At 46.7% G+C, this 17,866-nt stretch overlaps 1 protein-coding gene across 1 annotated transcript in view; it reads left to right on the top strand.

Moving 5' to 3' along the window:
* The first annotated feature begins 456 nt into the window (after window positions 1–456).
* Window positions 457–17,866, top strand: part of EXT1 (exostosin glycosyltransferase 1) — a 278,736-nt gene continuing 261,326 nt past the window's right edge. The window contains exon 1 of the mRNA XM_084747906.1: window positions 457–2,098. Within this exon, the coding sequence (XP_084604032.1) occupies window positions 1,137–2,098 (962 nt within the window). The 5' untranslated portion in view covers window positions 457–1,136. The remainder of the gene's footprint in view (window positions 2,099–17,866) is intronic.

The following is a 17,866-nucleotide window of genomic DNA, read 5'->3' as shown; positions in this document are numbered from 1 at the left end:
GACCCCGGGCAACCGGAGCAGCAGGCTGCCCGCCGCGTCCCCACCCCTCCGCCCGCGCCTCGGGGACCCGCCAGGTCCAGGTTGCATTGGAGGCCCGGCTTGCCCGAGGCCGGCGGTGGGCGACGCCCGGCCGGGTCTGCGCTCCGCCCGCCGCTCGTGCGCTTCGGGGTCCCGGTGCCCGCGCCGCGCCGCGCCGCGCCGGCGCCTCTGCCGGCCGCCGGGGGTTATGAATGGGCGCAGCGGAAGCCCCGCCCCACCCGGACGTGACGCCCGGCCAATGGCAGCGCGGGCTGCGTGGATGGATGAGGTCAGCGCTGTCGTGTCGGGAATGGAATGTGTAAGTGTAACATTCAGAACCGGGTAACATTCGGCGACCGAACGCGGCGGTCGGCAGCGAGAGCGCGGGGCCTGCGAAGCACCGCTCGGGGCCGGCACTGCCCGCGGGGAGGACGCGCCGCCGCCGCCGCCGCCCCGCGCCGCCCTCGTGCCGCCGGCCGGGCCGCCGCGCACCCGCGGAGCCGGCCCCGTGAGCGAAGGAGTAAACACCGGCGGAGTGTGGGAGCCGCTGCAGAAGGGAATAAAGAGACATGCAGGGATTTGTGAGGTTACGGCGCCCCAGCTGCAAGATGCACTAGCCGGCTGAAGCCGGGGCGGGTTGACTTGTTGGAACCGTAGTGCTCTGCACGGGAGTGTGGATGAGTTGAAGTTGCTATCCCCGGGCTCGTTCTCCACGCCGCCGAGAGGAATCCGAGCGGCGAGGCAGTCACTTCGTCTTGCCATTGATTGGGTATCGGGAGCTTTTTCTTCCCCGCTCTCTTTCTTTTTCCTCCGTCTTGTTGCATGCAAGAAAATTACAGTCCGCTGCTCGCCCGCCCTGGGTGCGAGGTCTTCTGCCCGGCTCTCTCCCGTGCATTGTGCAGCTCAACGATGAAAGACCGAAGGGGAGAAAGTTAAAGAAATCGCCCACATGCGCTGGATCAGTCCACGGCTTGGGGAAAGGCATCCAGAGAAGGTGGGAGCGGAGAGTTTGAAGTCTTTACAGGCGGGAAGATGGCGGACTGGAGCTGAAAGTGTTGATTGGGAAACTTGGGTGATTCTTGTGTTTATTTACAATCCTCTTGACCCAGGCAGGACACATGCAGGCCAAAAAACGCTATTTCATCCTGCTCTCAGCTGGCTCTTGTCTCGCCCTTTTGTTTTATTTTGGAGGCGTGCAGTTTAGGGCATCGAGGAGCCACAGCCGGAGAGAAGAGCACAGTGGTCGCAATGGCTTGCACCAGCCCAGTCCGGATCATTTCTGGCCCCGCTTCCCGGACGCTCTGCGCCCCTTCTTTCCTTGGGATCAATTGGAAAACGAGGATTCCAGCGTGCACATTTCCCCCCGGCAGAAGCGAGACGCCAACTCGAGCATCTACAAAGGCAAGAAGTGCCGCATGGAGTCCTGCTTCGATTTCACCCTTTGCAAGAAAAACGGCTTCAAAGTCTACGTCTACCCGCAGCAGAAAGGGGAGAAAATCGCCGAAAGTTACCAAAACATTCTAGCGGCCATCGAGGGCTCCAGATTCTACACCTCGGACCCCAGCCAGGCGTGCCTCTTTGTCCTGAGTCTGGATACTTTAGACAGAGACCAGTTATCACCTCAGTATGTGCACAATTTGAGATCCAAAGTGCAGAGTCTCCACTTGTGGAACAATGGTAGGAATCATTTAATTTTTAATTTATATTCTGGCACTTGGCCTGACTACACCGAGGACGTGGGGTTTGACATCGGCCAGGCGATGCTGGCTAAAGCCAGCATCAGTACTGAAAACTTCCGACCCAACTTTGATGTTTCTATTCCCCTCTTTTCTAAGGATCATCCCAGGACAGGAGGGGAGAGGGGGTTTTTGAAATTTAACACCATCCCTCCTCTCAGGAAGTACATGCTGGTTTTCAAGGGGAAGAGGTACCTGACAGGGATAGGGTCAGACACCAGGAATGCCTTATATCACGTCCATAACGGCGAGGACGTCCTGCTCCTCACCACCTGCAAGCATGGCAAAGACTGGCAAAAGCACAAGGATTCTCGCTGTGACAGAGACAACACCGAGTACGAGAAGTAAGTAAGGGCTGCCTCCCTCGGAGGCTCGGCCCCGGGGGCCCGGATGCCTGAATCCAGGTGTGAGGGTGGGGGTGGGGGATGCGCGGTGGATGGAGACCGGAGCCCTCAGTTCTGTTGCTTCCTGTTTTGAGCCTGGACCGAGTTTGTGTTTCTTAGGCAAACTCGACAGAAGACTTTTTTTCTCCAGTCAAGTAGCTGAAGGTGTCTCCCTGCTACTCTGAAAACCGTTCAGGACCCGGATGCCCCTCAGTGCATTATGGAGCCCTGATCCAAGTTTGGAAACTGTTTCACTGAACGGTGCTAGAGAGAGTATTTGTGAGGCTGTGTGGAGACCCGGGGTGGGGGGTGGGGGGTGGGGGGCGACACTAGTCTGCTCACGTCCACAAACACTTGCCCCTACGCTTTGTTTGGTCTCCTCATGACCCTGGGTACCTGTTCTCTGCGGAGTTTGCTAGGCTTAAATTTTCGCCTTTCCCCCTAAGCTTTAGATTCTTGCTAACTGGAATATTTAAAATTTAGCTCTCCAACTTATGGCTGTCTCTTACTTCCTCCACAGCGTTGATGTTTATTAAAGGTAGAGTGTAAGTTGGTTAGGGCCTGTGGCTTTGGGTGTATTCATCATTCATTCATTCATTTGTATAAACTCTTTTTTCCTTGGAGAAACTTTAAAATCTGGGCCTCAGGCCCACTGCAGTAAAGTGCCTTTACTAATTTAGATTTCCCTTTCTTCTTTGTCTTTATCTATTTGCATATGAATTGTAGACAGTTACTCTCTGAATGGGCCTGAGTTGCCTCCTTAGCCTCTGTGGAGGGGAGAGTTTTGTTTAGTTGCTAAGTAACTGAGTTGGTTACTTTGTAGCCCCTTTCAGTCTTCCTTTTCCTTGTCTTTTAACAGTAGCTGACACACAGGATTTCAGGTCAAAGTTAGAATCCGCCGATCAGCTTTAAATCGAGGCTGACGGGTCAGTTTCCTGATCGCCGGGGTCAGTGCCCCAGACTCTCACTTGTGTCTGGCTGGGAAAGAGTTAGTGATCTCCTAGGGTGCATTTCCACTTTACGCCAGTTACAAACCAGAGCAGCCTTTCCCAGGGAAGGAAGCGGAAACCTCTCAGCTGAGTACAGGAGGAATTGGCCAGAGGTTGGCAAGATTGTGCAATTGATTCATGAAATGCAGACTGGGGGGGAATGCTTCTCGAACCCGATTGGATCGGGAAGGGGTAGGGTGGGAACGGCGCCCCGAAATGAAAGGTTTGATTGTTGCCCATGGAGCCCCCACTCAGAACCCCTGGTCTTGGTGGGCGTGATTGTCAGGGAGATTAAAGTCCTCCCAGACTTGATCATAGAGAATAAGGGAGGGACTGGGATTGGGTTTCTGAACCCCTAGGACCTTTTCCATTTCAAGCATAGGAAAAGCCGGAGGCTAGGATCAATTGGGAATCTATAACTTCCTCTTAGGCAAGGAAGTTCTGTGTGAGTACTGAGTGTTGTTATAAGGTAGTTAAAAAAAAAAAGATTTTTTTTTTCCCCACAAGATAGTCTTAAACTATGGTCAGAAATGAGCTGCTTTGTTTGCAGGACGTGTACTTTGACGTCTTCTGGGGGTGTTTGTAAGAAAGTAGTGCCTTCTAGGAATTTCTTTGACTGCTGGGTGGTAGAAGAACTTGATGAGGTGAGGCTGATATTCTCTGATCACCAAGCTTTTCAGAGAGATCACGATGTTCTTCATTCTGAAGGAGCGGAGGTTCCTCGAGGCCTTTCCCTAACTGTAGGCCTCAGTGCTATACATTTTCCGTGGAATGCGTACTTTTCATTTCTAGAGAGCAGGAATGGAGAAAGGTGTGGTAGGTTGGCTTCCTTACAACTTTGTTTTGCTAATTGAATGTAATTAATTTTTCACCCCTCAGTGGTGGTGGTGGGGGGGGGCAAGAAATCTGACACCACCCACCTCTTCTTGATTTATGTTTAAAGACCACCTGGGTCAGGGCCCCAGGGTCCTCTCTCTTTGGAAGTGTGGCAATTAGGAAGCAAGCAAGTGTGCTTTTCCTCCTGAGCAGGGTTTTCCTTGGTTTTACGTTCCCCTTTACAATCCTTCCAGCCCTAATTTTCCCTAATAGGATAGGTCAGTAATGGAGAACACACACACACTCCTGGAGTTTTAACTCCTTACCCATCTTTGGTGGTCAGGATTGTTATTTGCAAATATTGTGGGGCTTTTGCTTTCGGCTTTGGAATCCACAGGGCCGAACCAAGAACACAGGCATCCCGAAGCGGTGTGTTGCAAGACAGGCACACCTAGGCTGCACTCTGGAAGTAAGACTTAGCAACTGATGTGATCTGACACTGGGGCAGTGCAGAACTCCTCAGCCGTACTCACGCTGACCGCACCAGGCCTCTGATGAAGAAGAGATCCTGAAGGCAGGCCTGTGGAAGTGGTCTTTCTTCCATGGAATTTCTGAGTTGATTTCTCCCCAGGGCTTAGGACCTTTCCAGGGTGCTCTCGGCATCCACTCAGTAATGGCTCGTAAAGACCAGATCAATTTTCATCTACTCCTCTTCTTCGTTAGCAAGTGCCTATGAAAAGGCTTCAACTTAATTTGCTGCCACAAGCAACCGCACACAGGTTTGCTTTGGATACCAGATCTGACAATTAGATGGGAAATTGATGGCACCCGTGGTCAAGTGAGGCCAGGAGAAGAGCACAGGCGGATATTTCCGCTCCAAAAGTAGTTGCTTTCAGTGACGATGTGTGTGACGGTGTAGGTTTAAAGAGAGATGGTTGAGGATTCCTATCCCACCTGTGATGTTGTGAAAAATCACACATTGATCACCCTGGGGCGTAACAGCTATGCGGAGTAATGGGAAGATTCTTGTGCTGGACAGAAAGGTCCTGTAAACTTTGACCCAGCTTTCCAATTATAGTAAACATTCAATTTTGTTAATAGTGTACATGCTTTTTACTAGCTACTTATCTTTTCCAAATTTTTAATTATTTTGAGACAGAGTCTCTCTGTGTCTATCTGGCTGTTCTGAAACTAGCTCTATATATCAGGCTGGGCTTGAACTTGAAGATCCTTCTGCCTCTGCGTCCTGAGTGCTCGGTTTACCAGGAACACCAGCACACCCGGCTTTCAGTTACACATCGTGACAGGTGTAGGGGACACCAGCTGAACAAAGTCACTGCTGGGATTTGTTGATCTGGAGTGAGGCCTCTCAGAAGTGTGGGGCTGCATTTTCATCTTTCTGGCTTCTCGGGCATCCCTACAGGATGACAATGACTAAGAACCTCACAGTTCAGACCCCTTCGAAGGCCGTTACTAGGGAACTTCAAGTTTGACTAGCTCAAACGGAAGGAAGAGAAGGTAATGAGAGGTGACATCGTCGTCTACCTTTGACCCTTCTGAGGAAAGTGTGGCGCTTCTTTCCAGGCAGCTTTTCTAAGAATAGACAAAAGACTGTCCAGGTCTTAGCATCCTTTTCTGTTCATTAAAGCTGTACCCTTACTGGTGTTTTAGAAAACAAAACCTTTCCTTGGTGTATGGATGCATGTGTGTTGTGTGCGTATGCACACATGGAGGTGGAGGTCAGAGGACAGCTTGGAGTCAGTTCTCTTCTTTCACCAAGTGGGTTCTGGGAATCAAGTGTACATGCTCAGGCTTGGCGGCAAGTTTCCTTCCCCGGTGAGTCACTTTTGTCAGCCCCAGCCATGGACTCACTATGGGTGGGTGATCAGTCAGCGGCTAGCATTCTTTCTTCTTAGGAGTAGAAACGAAAGGATGGCAAATTTTAGGGAGAAGTCAGAACTCTGATGCGATTTAGGGGTAGTCTAGAGTGCAGACCTCTGGGTTTTTTCATGAGTCAGCACTCTTCCCATTGCTAATTGCTAACACTTTGGAAGCGCCGGGCCTCCAGGCCATCTGAAATGGTGCTGGTGGTATTTCTACAACTTGATGAAAACTTTCCAAGGGTGGCTGGCGGGCAATGAAAAAGAAAAAGTAAATGCATATACAGTTTGTCAAATAGCTTAAAGAACCAATGCTAGCCTTTAAAAGACATCCTCAGAGTCTTGCTATGAGGTTCACATTTCCCTTTTATTGTTAATTAACGTGTGTGTGTCCCTAAAGCTGCTTAGCTTAACTTATTCCCCCCCTTCCCCCTCCCCTCATGACAGGGCTTCTTGGCTACACACTCTATAGACCAGGCTGGCCTCGAAGTCACAAAAATCCACCTGCTTCTGTCTCCCCAGTGCTGGGATTACAGGTGTGTACCACTACCGCCTGGCTCATCTTCTTTCTGTTTTTTTATTTTTAAAACGTTATTAAGCCTTTCTATTTGGCCTTAAAATTTGGAGAACAGGTGGAATTGACCAAACAAGTTGAATTCAGATGCCATTGCAGAGGAAGGAAAACTGTGTTTCACACAAAAGGGTTTCTCCTCTGTTTTCTTCCATTATTCCCAACTGGGTTCTCAAGACACATGGAACAAGTTCCTGATCCAGGCCTAACCCTTGTCTGAATGTTTCCTCCTCCGAAGTGAAAGGCGGGGACTATGATTCACAGACTTCAAATGTAAAAAAAAAAAAAAAAAAAAAAAAAAGAAATCAGCACCTTTCTCCCCACAGTTGTGTGATGGCACAAAAGTGTTTCTAAAATAAACCACAGATTAGAAAGAAAATAATAGCCCAGAGCTGAGCTGTGGAGTTGACAAGTGTGTCTTCTGATAGTGATGTTACCCCCCCACCCCCCCATGCCGAGTTCCCTTCCCTCCTGGAACCTGCTTTCTGCAGAGAGAAGCTGAAAGCCTGACTCACAAGAAGTTAAGGTTGGGGGTTATTGCTATTTGGGGGGATATTTGCCTTTTGACTGAGTCCAGAGTAACAGGTCTTGATGGGTGTCTGCTACCTGACTTATGGGTCTAAAGGATTTCACTATGATTCATTAATGACAAGCTGCTAATACTTGGCCGGGTCCCTCTGAGAGGAGACCACCTTTGGTTCTCTTGACACCAGATGGGCAGCACAGGATTGATAAAAGGAGAGGCCATATCCTCAGTTGGTTAGCGTTCATCTCATAATCTGGAGGATCTAAAGTCACTGAACAGGGTTCTAGAAAACTCCACCAGCGAATTTGTGTCAGTATCATATCAAAAGTTTTGGTGGGTAGGGCCTGGCTGCACTTCTCACGGCCACCTTGCCACGTGTCTCGTTAGTGCATCACACCAGTGTGTGAAAGCTGAAGGCGGTGGTGCTGAAGCAGCTTGTCCAAGGCTTCCCTGGTTGTAAGTGGCAGAACTTGGGCTGTAGCCCAGGCGTTCTGGCTCCGGGTCCTTTGTCTGCTCGTCATGGCCGGCTGCTGCTTCCTGGCACTCCATGGTATCAGGTCAGGTGAGGTGGTCCTTGGGCTCTGCAGTTCTCAGGCATAAACACAGGAGCTCCTCTCTGATTGAATGTAAGAAATACTTGTTTTCACTTAAGCTCTCTTCTACATTGGTCAGCTTCGGACTTAGCCTTCTTCCAAACTGGAAGGATGCTTGTCACTGGAATTTACCTTTCTTATCTCATTAAAGCCTTTCAACAAGGGAACTGTGCATCCTTTCCAGACGTTGGAATGTAGGGTGCGGAGGGGAGAAAAGCAGGCATAGCACTGCAACTGTTGAACTGATGACCCTGTAACCAAGGTCTTTAGATCACAGAGCCCTTCAAAATGTTAGAGCCCTGGAGAATAAAATACACTCACTCGTTAGCTAGCAAGTTACCAGATGTTCCTCTCATTGCTCTGTGCATTTCCCAGGGTAAGAATTTAGATTGCACATGTGCTAAAAGGACCTTAGTTCTGACATTTAATCTTCCCTTCCACTGGACAGGAAGATTCATGAGCATTCCAACCTGGCCTGCACGGATTCTGCTGTTCAGTCTCCCCCTAGCCTCTTCAGAGTGACCTTTGACCCCCCCTCCCTCCCAGGATCCCCTGCACATCTGCTTTCTGTGATTATAAATGGACCTCCAGGGATGAGGACTGGAAGGATAGTTGCTCCTGGTTGGTAGTGTGACGACCCACTGGGAGGTTTTGCTTCTGGGACACAGGTCACCAAAGTAGAGCTTGGTGGTCATACTCACGGCTAGCAATCCCAGGCACGCGTAGTTTAAGTAATACTGTTTTTTGGAAGGTAACGTAAGTCGGGCTGTGGAAATGGCTCAGCTAACATTAGGACCCACATCTGGATTACTAGTACCCACGTTAAAAAGCCAGCTGTTGGTACCGTGCCCCAGGGAGTCGGAGCCGGGAAGATTCTGAGATTCTTGCTGGTCACCCTGGCTCGTGTACTTGGTGAGCTTCAGGTACAGAAAAGAAGGCAGAAAGATTGAAGAAGACACCCGATGTTGATGTTTAACCTCTGTCCTCCATACGTGCCTGCACACACCACTGCTACCTACGTGTACATACACATTAGCCCATGTGTTGTAAGCGTTGTACTCCTGGTTTTGTGGGGTCTGTAGAAGATACAGAATACAGCAAAGTGACTTTTCTTTTCTTTTCTTACCCCACTATGAGAGCTAGGCCATGTTGCAGTTTGATTTAGCCACCTAACCTATATATTTGTATTTCCTCCACCCCCCAAAACACAGGGTTTCTCTGTGTAGCCTTGTCTGTCCTGGCTTGGCTTTGTAAACCAGGCTGGCCTCCAGCCCACAGTGATCTGCCTGCCTCTGCCTCCCAAATGCTGGGATCAGAGTTGTGCGCCACCATGCCCGAGATTTGTGGTGTTTTATCTCTGCGTATCCTAACACTTTGTCCAGCTATGTGAATTATTTAGTTAATGGTAAATAAATCTTAACTTCCTTGTTTGTCCAAGCTGCCCGTGTGTTGTAGCTAGGGGTCCTGTATTGGTAAGCACAGCTCCTGGCCTGCTGCAGGCTACTCTTACCTGTTTTGGAAAGCTGAAATCAGACCGAAGTGTACTTTTGGACTTTACCTTCACATTCTTTCAGAGTGTTTTTTACTGTCCTACCAAAATTACTTTGAAAGTGGGATTTTTTTTAAAGAACACTTTTCTTTTTTAAAATTCATAGCTGCATCATAATTTACTTAGGGAGAGTAAATTTCAATAACGTGCCTCCTTCTTGACCAAGATCTCTTTTTTTCAAAAACAGCAGAGGACTTGTGTGCCCTCCCTCCACTCCTCATTCTGCTGGGGAGGTAGGTGTTTTTAAGGTGAGCTGAGCACCCGGTTAGGGAAGTAGCCATCATTAAGTGACAGCTTAGATAAACATTGTAGGTGGTAATTGGTCCTGCAGGGGGTCTTTGAAGCTCCAGGCTCTGTTCTCTTTGAAGTTTTGTTTTTGGCTCCAGCCAAAAACCTCTCTGGTGTCTTAACTGTGCTGGCAGCCATAGACTTCTCTCTCCAAACAACAATGCTTGCTTTCTGGGTATCTCAGAGTCTATTTACCCTACGTGAGGAAGATGCCTTTCCATCAGCATCTTGTGGCAGTCAGGCCTTTGCTTCTGGTTTCCCTTAGAGGGAAAGACGCCAGGGTCCATAGGAGGTTGGGTTGGGTCCTTTTCCTGTGGACAGGATAGCCAAGTAAGGAATTCTTGAATCTAAGTGCTTTGTGCTATGTCCAAGGCACAAAACAAAATGAGTCAACCAACAGTTTAATGTCCTTATTTTCAAACTTTTTATTTTTTTAATCTTTTTGATAATATAAGTCCTTTTGATATCACTGAGAGATTTGCAACAGTACACACTGGAGCTTTCCTTTGTACCTATTTGACTTACATGAAGCCTTAGAAAGCCAAGCCTGCGATTCTGAGCCCATGAATAAGTGACTCACAGGGCTTCCCAAACCAGGTTTTTAACCTCTTAGCCTCAGTTTTTGTATCTGGAAATAGAGATTAGGTTGCTGGCCTCACAGGGTCATTAAGAGGATCAAAAGAGGTAGAATGTATGTGAATGTACCTTGTAAATGCTAATATGCTCTGCTCTCCGGGGTGGCGGTGTTATTAAAACCATCTTCCTGTCACGGTCTAGTCAACTGTATAGCGGCTCAGTTAGTTTCATAACTTGGCTCTTTTTAACTGCGCCCCTGAAATAGCACTGCTCTGCTGTTCCTGGAACCGGAATTCCTAGGAAAGTGGGCTTAGATGCTCTGTGGGATGTGGAAAGTCGTGTATGGGGTCTTCAGGCTAGAGTTGGCAGATGACAGAGGCAGAGGGCGGCCTCTGGGGTAGCTCAGCATTTTTTTGATCCCATGTCCTCTGTATTCCCTGCATCGAGAATACAGGCTGTCCTTTTGGCATCTACCATTAGCAGCCGAGGGTGACATGTGGAGATCCACCTTGTAGAGATGGAACAGAGCCACTTAGCAGTCTCCTTGAGCTGGTTCAGCAGGTTCTCAGGCCATGTTAAGTCACAGGATATATTGCAGGGGGTCGTGGGACACACTGAACTGAAACTGCTCCAGTAAGTTCTCAGGATAACAGTAGACTACCTGGGCAGGGTGGTTTGTTTCTGCTCTTCGGTTTCTCCGGGACTGCCTGGCCCCATCACTTAAGTCTTTTCCTGAATGCTGATGGTCCAGGTCTGGTGGGGAGCCTAGTCTGGTTGACTTTTCTAGTGATCGTTGCTCATCTCCGTCAGGTGGTGGAGACCTGATCAGTGGAGGGATTTCCCCTGTCATCACACTGCCACTCTTAACAGGTGAACATGCCTTAGCAAAGAACAGCTTGAAGTCATTTCCTGGAACAGGGGGCTGTGGTTAGGGGAAGCTAGCTGTGGCAGGTACTGTTGAAGCAATATCCTGTTGGCTCTTCTGCGTATGAATCCAGCGGTTGGCAACAGCCTCTGACATTCATGGAGATTGTACTGAGTGCTGGTGACTAGGCTGCGTCTCTTTAATCTTTCTGAGCACTTAGCAGGAAAGTATCATTTGTTCTTCAGTTGATAAATGAAGAAACAGGCTTTATATTGACCTACATAAGAGCCCACAGACTCTAAAAATGGAAGTGTTCTGACTTCTAGGCCTGTGCTTTCAACCGTGGGACTTAGTTCTTTTGAATAGTTCTCCTTGCTAGCAAGAGGACCACACTCTCACCGGTTGTCACCCGTTTGACTGATGGGTGGAGTACCACTTGGGTTTTCACCTAGGATTGATTTCGTCAAGTTTAGAGAGAGAATTCTAACCGTTTTGGAAATCTGATTTCCCAGCTCGAGTAGATTTGGAGCAATAAATTCAAAGACAAGAGTAGGTAGGATTCTTGCAAATAGGTCTGGGAAGCTGGGACAGCTGACAAGACAAATAGAAGGAAGTAGGCCCCGGAGTTATGACATGTAGCACTCAGAAGCAAGGAAGCCTGGCAGTTTATGAATAGCTGGCCCGGTGCTCGAGAACACGTCCACACTCCGCAGCGGCGGCCTTGCCTTGGAGCGCCCAGTAGTACCTTGCCTGTCACACAGTACAGCTTTGGTAAATATTTGATAAGGGACGCTGTGATTTAGTGTTGACTCCAAGGCATCATTTGTGTATACTCTTCTTTACTAAAGTAGAATAGTGCATTTCTATAACTTGCTCAGGCGTACAGGTGATATACAAATGTTTGGGCACTCTTAAGAATAAGCTGTCCTTTTGAAACCTTGTCTACATGCCCAAGGTATGGGCTTATGCAATTGAGATGTAGAGAAAAGAGGTACCCAGGAGGGGATGATGAGACCTCTATTCTTTTTCCTACAGTTGTCCCTGGCAGGTATGTTGATATGTTGATGTACACGACACCCACACTCTTCAAGGTGAGAACTGATGGGTGGAGGGGTAGAACGGATTCCACCACATGTCCTGTGTACATTCCAGCACCCTGAGAGCTCCTGAAATCACCTGTGGTGTTGCTGTTGTAAACTATGATCACACCTCTCCCCTGCTTGAACATGCCCCAGGGCTTCTCATTGGTAGTTGATGCTGCATGGCTGCTGGTCCAGCTGTGCCTGCTTCCTCACTTTCATCCCATCCTCAAGTGAGAGCCACACCCCTCCTCCTATTTCCTTTTCCAGCAGCTTTGTGGAAGGCTGCCACCCTGTTCTTTCTCACGTCTAAAGTCACTTCCTGGACTCCAAGTCAGTACTTTCTTAGAACATCTCATAGCCACCGTAGCTTTGGAGTTCCCCTTACTTAGCTACTTGTCTTTCTCTTTCCAGTAAAGGGCACAGATGCTGAAGGCAGGAGTCGTGGATTCACTAAGGCTTTTAATTTTAATTTGATTTAGTTTGTTCCGTGTATACAAAGCATGCTTTCTTGTCTATCCTAGGCATTCACTAGATATTCAACAGTGACCTCATCCTGCCGTCTGATACTTTGCAAATGGGATCACATGTTAGAAGGTGCCAGATTCTTTGAAGAAAAGCAACTTCATGGGAAGTACTATGGCTCTCGATAGGGTTATATACTAGGATTTCCTTGGAGCTTCTGAGAACAGATCTCTGCTCCAGTTGTACAAGGCAGGGGTCAGACTCTCTAGGGCTGACATTCCAAGTTCTGAAAAGTTTAGTCAGTGTTTTTGAAGCCCAGTGAGACTAAGACTTAGAGATGCTTCTGTGGTTTGTTTGTTTGTTTGTTTTTCCAAGACAGGGTTTCTCTCTGTAGCCCTGGCTGTCCTGGACTCCCATTGTAGACCAGGCTGGCCTCGAACTTGACAGCGATCCATCTGCCTCTGCCTCTGGAGAGCTGGGATTAAAGGTGTGGCCTGTTACACCTGATGCTTCTGTGGTTTTTAAATGTGGAGGGAATAAAGTCTCCTTGAGAACATGGCTGGGGACTTTGCCACTATAGTTCTGGGAAAGCCCAGTGCGGAGGTCAGAAGCCAACCTCAGGTCTGCCTGCCTTGTTTGAGGTGGAAGTCTCTTTGCTGCTTGGTGCTGTGTACCCATGGTTAACTGGGTCTGCAGTTTGCACAGATTCTCCTGTCTCTACCCCTCTCTCACCATAGGAGCACTGGTATTAGAGACATATATTAATTACTGTGTCCCTTTTTTGGTTTTGTTTTGTGTGTGTGTTTTGGGGGTGGGGGTATCCGGAGCTATGAACTTGAGTCCTTAAGTTTGCATGACAAACACTTTGCCCACTTAGCCAGCTCCCCAGCCCTGGCTGTATCAACTATAATAAGTTACTTTTATTGAACCACCAAGACGGTTGCCACTCTTGACCATAGATTGAAAATATGAGTTCTGATAAGTCTCACTGTCTTTGAGACGGTAAAATAAGCTTTTCAGCCTCTAATGCAACTTTATTTTGTCCTTTTGCTGATTTACGTGGTTTCTCTTTTTGTTTTCAAATGAGAAATTTCTTTCAGTATTTTTTAAAAGGTACTTTCCCCTTTAAAAAACAAAAACAAAACAAAAACAGCAAAACCAGAACTGTTGTGTTGGTATAAGAATCAGTGAAGGCCTGAGAGATGGCTCACAGTTAAGAGCACTGCCTGTTTTTCCAGAGGACCCAGGTTCTATTCCCAGCTCCCACATGGCAGCTCACAACTGTCTGTAATCTTCTGTTCAGGGGATTTGACACCCTCACCCCTATGTACATAAATAAGACAAAATAATTTATTTTAAAAAATTAGTGAAACCAAATTCAAATGAACCAAGGTTCCTCAGCCCCAGCACACTGATCTAAAATATTCATGAGGACTAAATAAAAGTTATCAGGGTCTCCTTATCATTTAATTTTAATAGCCTCTAGCTCCTAAGGACTCCCTACTTTTTTCTTTTTCTTTTTCTTTTCTTTCTTTCTTTCTTTTTTTTTTTTAAATAAAAACAAACCTTTATTATAAAAAACTTAGAAGCAGATAAAAACATCACACACCAAAACTGACTAGACCAAAGTGTGTACAAATTCTAACCTTGCATACAGTTAGAAATGGAATTCAAAATGGAATCTGTGGACCTTCATGTTAAATTTGACGCTTAGGATATCAGGTGTAGTTTATTCCCTTTCCCCCACACGAAGCAGAAAGACCATGAGAGAATGAGATCTAGAAGGAAAAGCAGCCGTGTTCCTCTGTCATAACTCGTGTCCGTTACCTTAGTCAGGCCTTTCTCATCTCCTTATGTTCAGCCTCTCTTGCTCTCTTTCCCTCATGTATTCCTGTACCCATATGTTTATCTGTTTACATATGTACATGTTTTATTGGCTAGATTCTACATTTGAGAGAGAACAGATAGTTTATTTCTTCCCTTTTTAATTTCCTCCCCTGTTTAATTATAGGCCCCGCTCCCAAAGTTTGGTTGAATAAATATTTTGGCATTCTCTTTTTCCCCCCATCTAAGCTCTGTATTGGGGCTGAGCACACAGTGACATAGTGCTTAACAAAACTATCAGGCTTCTAATGAATTCATGTGGAGATTTTTTTGATTCAATTAGAAAGCAAGGGGGGTGGTGAAAGGAAGGGGTACTGATATTTCTCCTGCTGGCTTCTATTTCCTGCCTTTATAATATGCTGTGGCTCATGAGGACCCAGACTAGGTATGTTGTATGGCAGTTCTCAGGATGTCCAGCCCAGCTGATGTACTGGAGCGCAATTACTCAAATTCTTAGTAGGTCTTAAAAATTCACTCAGATTTGGTGATGATCATATGACACTTGACTAAGAATGAATTATGTTTTATGTTCGTCCAAAGGTTGTTAAGGCTATTTTCCAAAATTATGGCTAGCTGTGTGTATCTGAAGCAGTCTGAAAATCTAATCAGAAAGGAATCTGACACTAAAATGTTTTTGCTTTGCTAAGAGGCAGAGAATAATTTGTGGGCATGCGTGCGTGCGTGCGTGCGTGCGTGCGTGCGTGCGTGCGTGTGTAAACACTTTCTTATATGCTACAGGCTCCTTTAAAATTCACATCACATTAAAAAAAGCTACCTTTAAACCTCATGTTTTATGATGACTACATTAAAAAAACGGTGTAATATAGTAAACCTTTAACTGTAGAGAGTGGTCTTTTATTGATTCAAGGAGTAGAAATGTATAATTTTTTGTATTTGTATTTGTAACTGTAGAGTTACAGTACATTTTTAAAAAATAATGAGCTGTAGTTCATGTTATGATAAAATTTAACTACCTCACCTCAGTGTTTAGTACAGGTAAAGGATTCCAGTAGTATTTTGATGAATTTATTTTGTATGTTGCTGTGTCTAAGGAGAAATTTAGGTAAGGATAAAATAGGGCAAAAAAACCAGGAGGAAATGATAACCGATAAGTAAAGATAAGTGAAGAAAACAGTACCCTTGAGTTCTAGAAGAAGAGAAGGAGGAAGAGCAAGTCTAAGGAGCGATGCGAGGGTGTCATTGCTTTGGCTCTCTGATTCTTGCCCCTCTAGTGTCCTGTGAACTTGCTGCTGACTGGACTGTCACATCTGCTTGCTGTATGTATCTGCCAGCAAGTTGGAAGCACTGGTGGGGGGTGGCACCAGGGGTTCATCTCACTCTGACTATGGGGGGGGGGTCAGACATATTCCTTGAGAGAGAGATGAATGATAAACTTATAGAGGCAGCCTGCTATCGCCTGTAATCCCAGCACCCAGGAGGTGGAGGCAAGAGGGTTAGAAGTTTAGGGTCCACCTGGGCTGAAAAAGCCATACCTGGTAATCCACCCCCTGCCCCAGTGGTGTTGGTGAGAAGATTGAGAATGGGGAGGTTGGGTAGCTTGCTCAGCACGTGACTGTCATGGGAGACTCCTTCCTGGGCTTGGAGCTCAGAGGCTCATGGAGGGTATACATGTAGGTCCTGGGGGATGGCAATTGGAATTACAGTAGGAGAGCTATCAGTGTGTGAGACCTAGGAGCACTTCTCTGTGTGTCTTCACTTTTAAGATGGGGATGTAATCCTTTCCGCATCATAGGGTTGTTACTGTGAGGACCGAATGGGTAATGATACATGTTGATGCTTAGACCAGGCCCTGGTGGATAGTAAACACTCGGTAAGAAGCCAGGGTTCCTGTCAGTATTTATCTGTCTCAGTAAGACCACATTAGACTCATAATCTCAGACTTACCATTTGTGTGTGTTCATCATTCTTTTAATTTCATTTCTATCATCTGACCTGTCTGTTTACAGCTCATTACGGTTGTAGTGTGCAATATGATCCGATAGCTTGCCAGTCATGGAGAAGCTCCTGGTGGTTTTTTGGCAAGTGCTCAGAATTCCGACCACCTGTGGGAACTGTTGCCAAAATACAGGAGATTGTCATTTTCTATGAGGGGGTTCGGCCAAGAACTCCAAACATTTTGTGTCTTTAAAAAATATATCTTTTCATTTATGAAAAGTATTTGGTTTCTTACCATTTCTGTGAGGCTGATTGGTGCATAGGCCTTGTTCCTGCTTTTTGCAAAAACGTCAACGTGCAGTGGCAGATATAGCTGCGAGATCCCCGGAAATGACTTTCAGAGATAAACCTGTGTGGGACTGAGAAAGTAAAATTAATTTTTTTTCCTCTCCAGCATTTTAAGTAGCCAAGCAAGAGATCCCATCATGCAGGGGCGTTAGCAAGTCAGACCGCCATCTTGGGGATTTGCATGGCCACTAATGACCAGCGACTCTTCCTGGTGGATGGTTTAGGTCCACAGCCACAGGACCAAAACCTCTGTGCTGTTTCAGCATGTTATACACCTGTCCTTGGCGATAAACGTGTAACTGCAGCCAAGGTGAATCCGGGGAGGAAATTCTAGACTGTGTTTTGAAGATCTGGGTGCATTCAGACACACTGGAACTTCAGTCTTCTTTCTCTCCCAGGAGACGCAGCTATGATCGCGAACAGACACACTGTGAGGGTTTTCCTGGAATACTGATTTGCTACAAATCCAAATGTAGTCTGTGATTCCTACTGGAGTCCACATTATAGAGGAGTCTTTGCTGCCGTAGCCTCAACTGTGTACCTTGGAACCTTCACATGTCCAAAAGGAAACAAAACAAAACAAAGGCAACAAAACAGTAACCAAAAACCAGGTTGGAATAGCATTTCATTCTTGTTGTCAACTGGATGCCCCTGGGCTGTGTCATGTATGTCATATGCCTGGTGAGGAGTGATTGACAAGTGGTTGCCTAAGTGTGAGTTGGATAGCATCTTCTTTCACTTCCCTGCATTTTATCCTGCTTGGCAAATGACAGGGTGTGTGTTTTATATGTAATGATAATTTGAGGACCAGCATTTTGATAAGGAGCGTATAACACTAATTTCTTTTTCTTCCTTCTTCTCTTTCTCCTCTCCCTCTCTTCTTCTTCCTTCTCTTCTCTTCCTTTTCCTCTTCTTCCTCCGCCTTCTTTTTCCATCTTCTTCTCCCATCCCAGAGAATACTTGAAAGACTGATTGTTGTTGGGTGTCCCCACCCCTTCCCCACCCCCATTATGTAGCCCTGACTAGCTGACTAGCCTAGAACTCTTCTGAAAACGAGGCCGGCCTCTAGTACATAGAGATCTACCTGCCTCTGTTGTCATAAGAGCTGCGATAAAAGCTGTAAACCACCGATTCTGGCTGGGTATTCTTTTACAATGAGAAGAAAGAATCAAAAAGGATTTTTTTTTTTTAAAGCTTTCCAGTTTGGAAAGAGGTTCCCTACTTTGTGTCCAGTGGTCTCTCATGTCCCATTCTCTTTCTGTCTTCCCTTCTCTCCCTTCTTCCTTCCCTCTCTTTATTTGTATATGTTCGTGTAGAATATTTGGGGTACATGTGTGTGGGTATATGGTTATGTGGGGTGTGCACATTGATACCCATGATGCATTGGCTGGAGTAGTATTGTAG

This window comes from Acomys minous, assembly GCF_964271855.1.
Source record: "Acomys minous genome assembly, chromosome: 12".
Taxonomy (NCBI): Eukaryota; Metazoa; Chordata; class Mammalia; order Rodentia; family Muridae; genus Acomys; species Acomys minous.
Note: the sequence above shows the minus strand (reverse complement) of the source record. Positions and strands in the feature narration are given on the sequence as shown.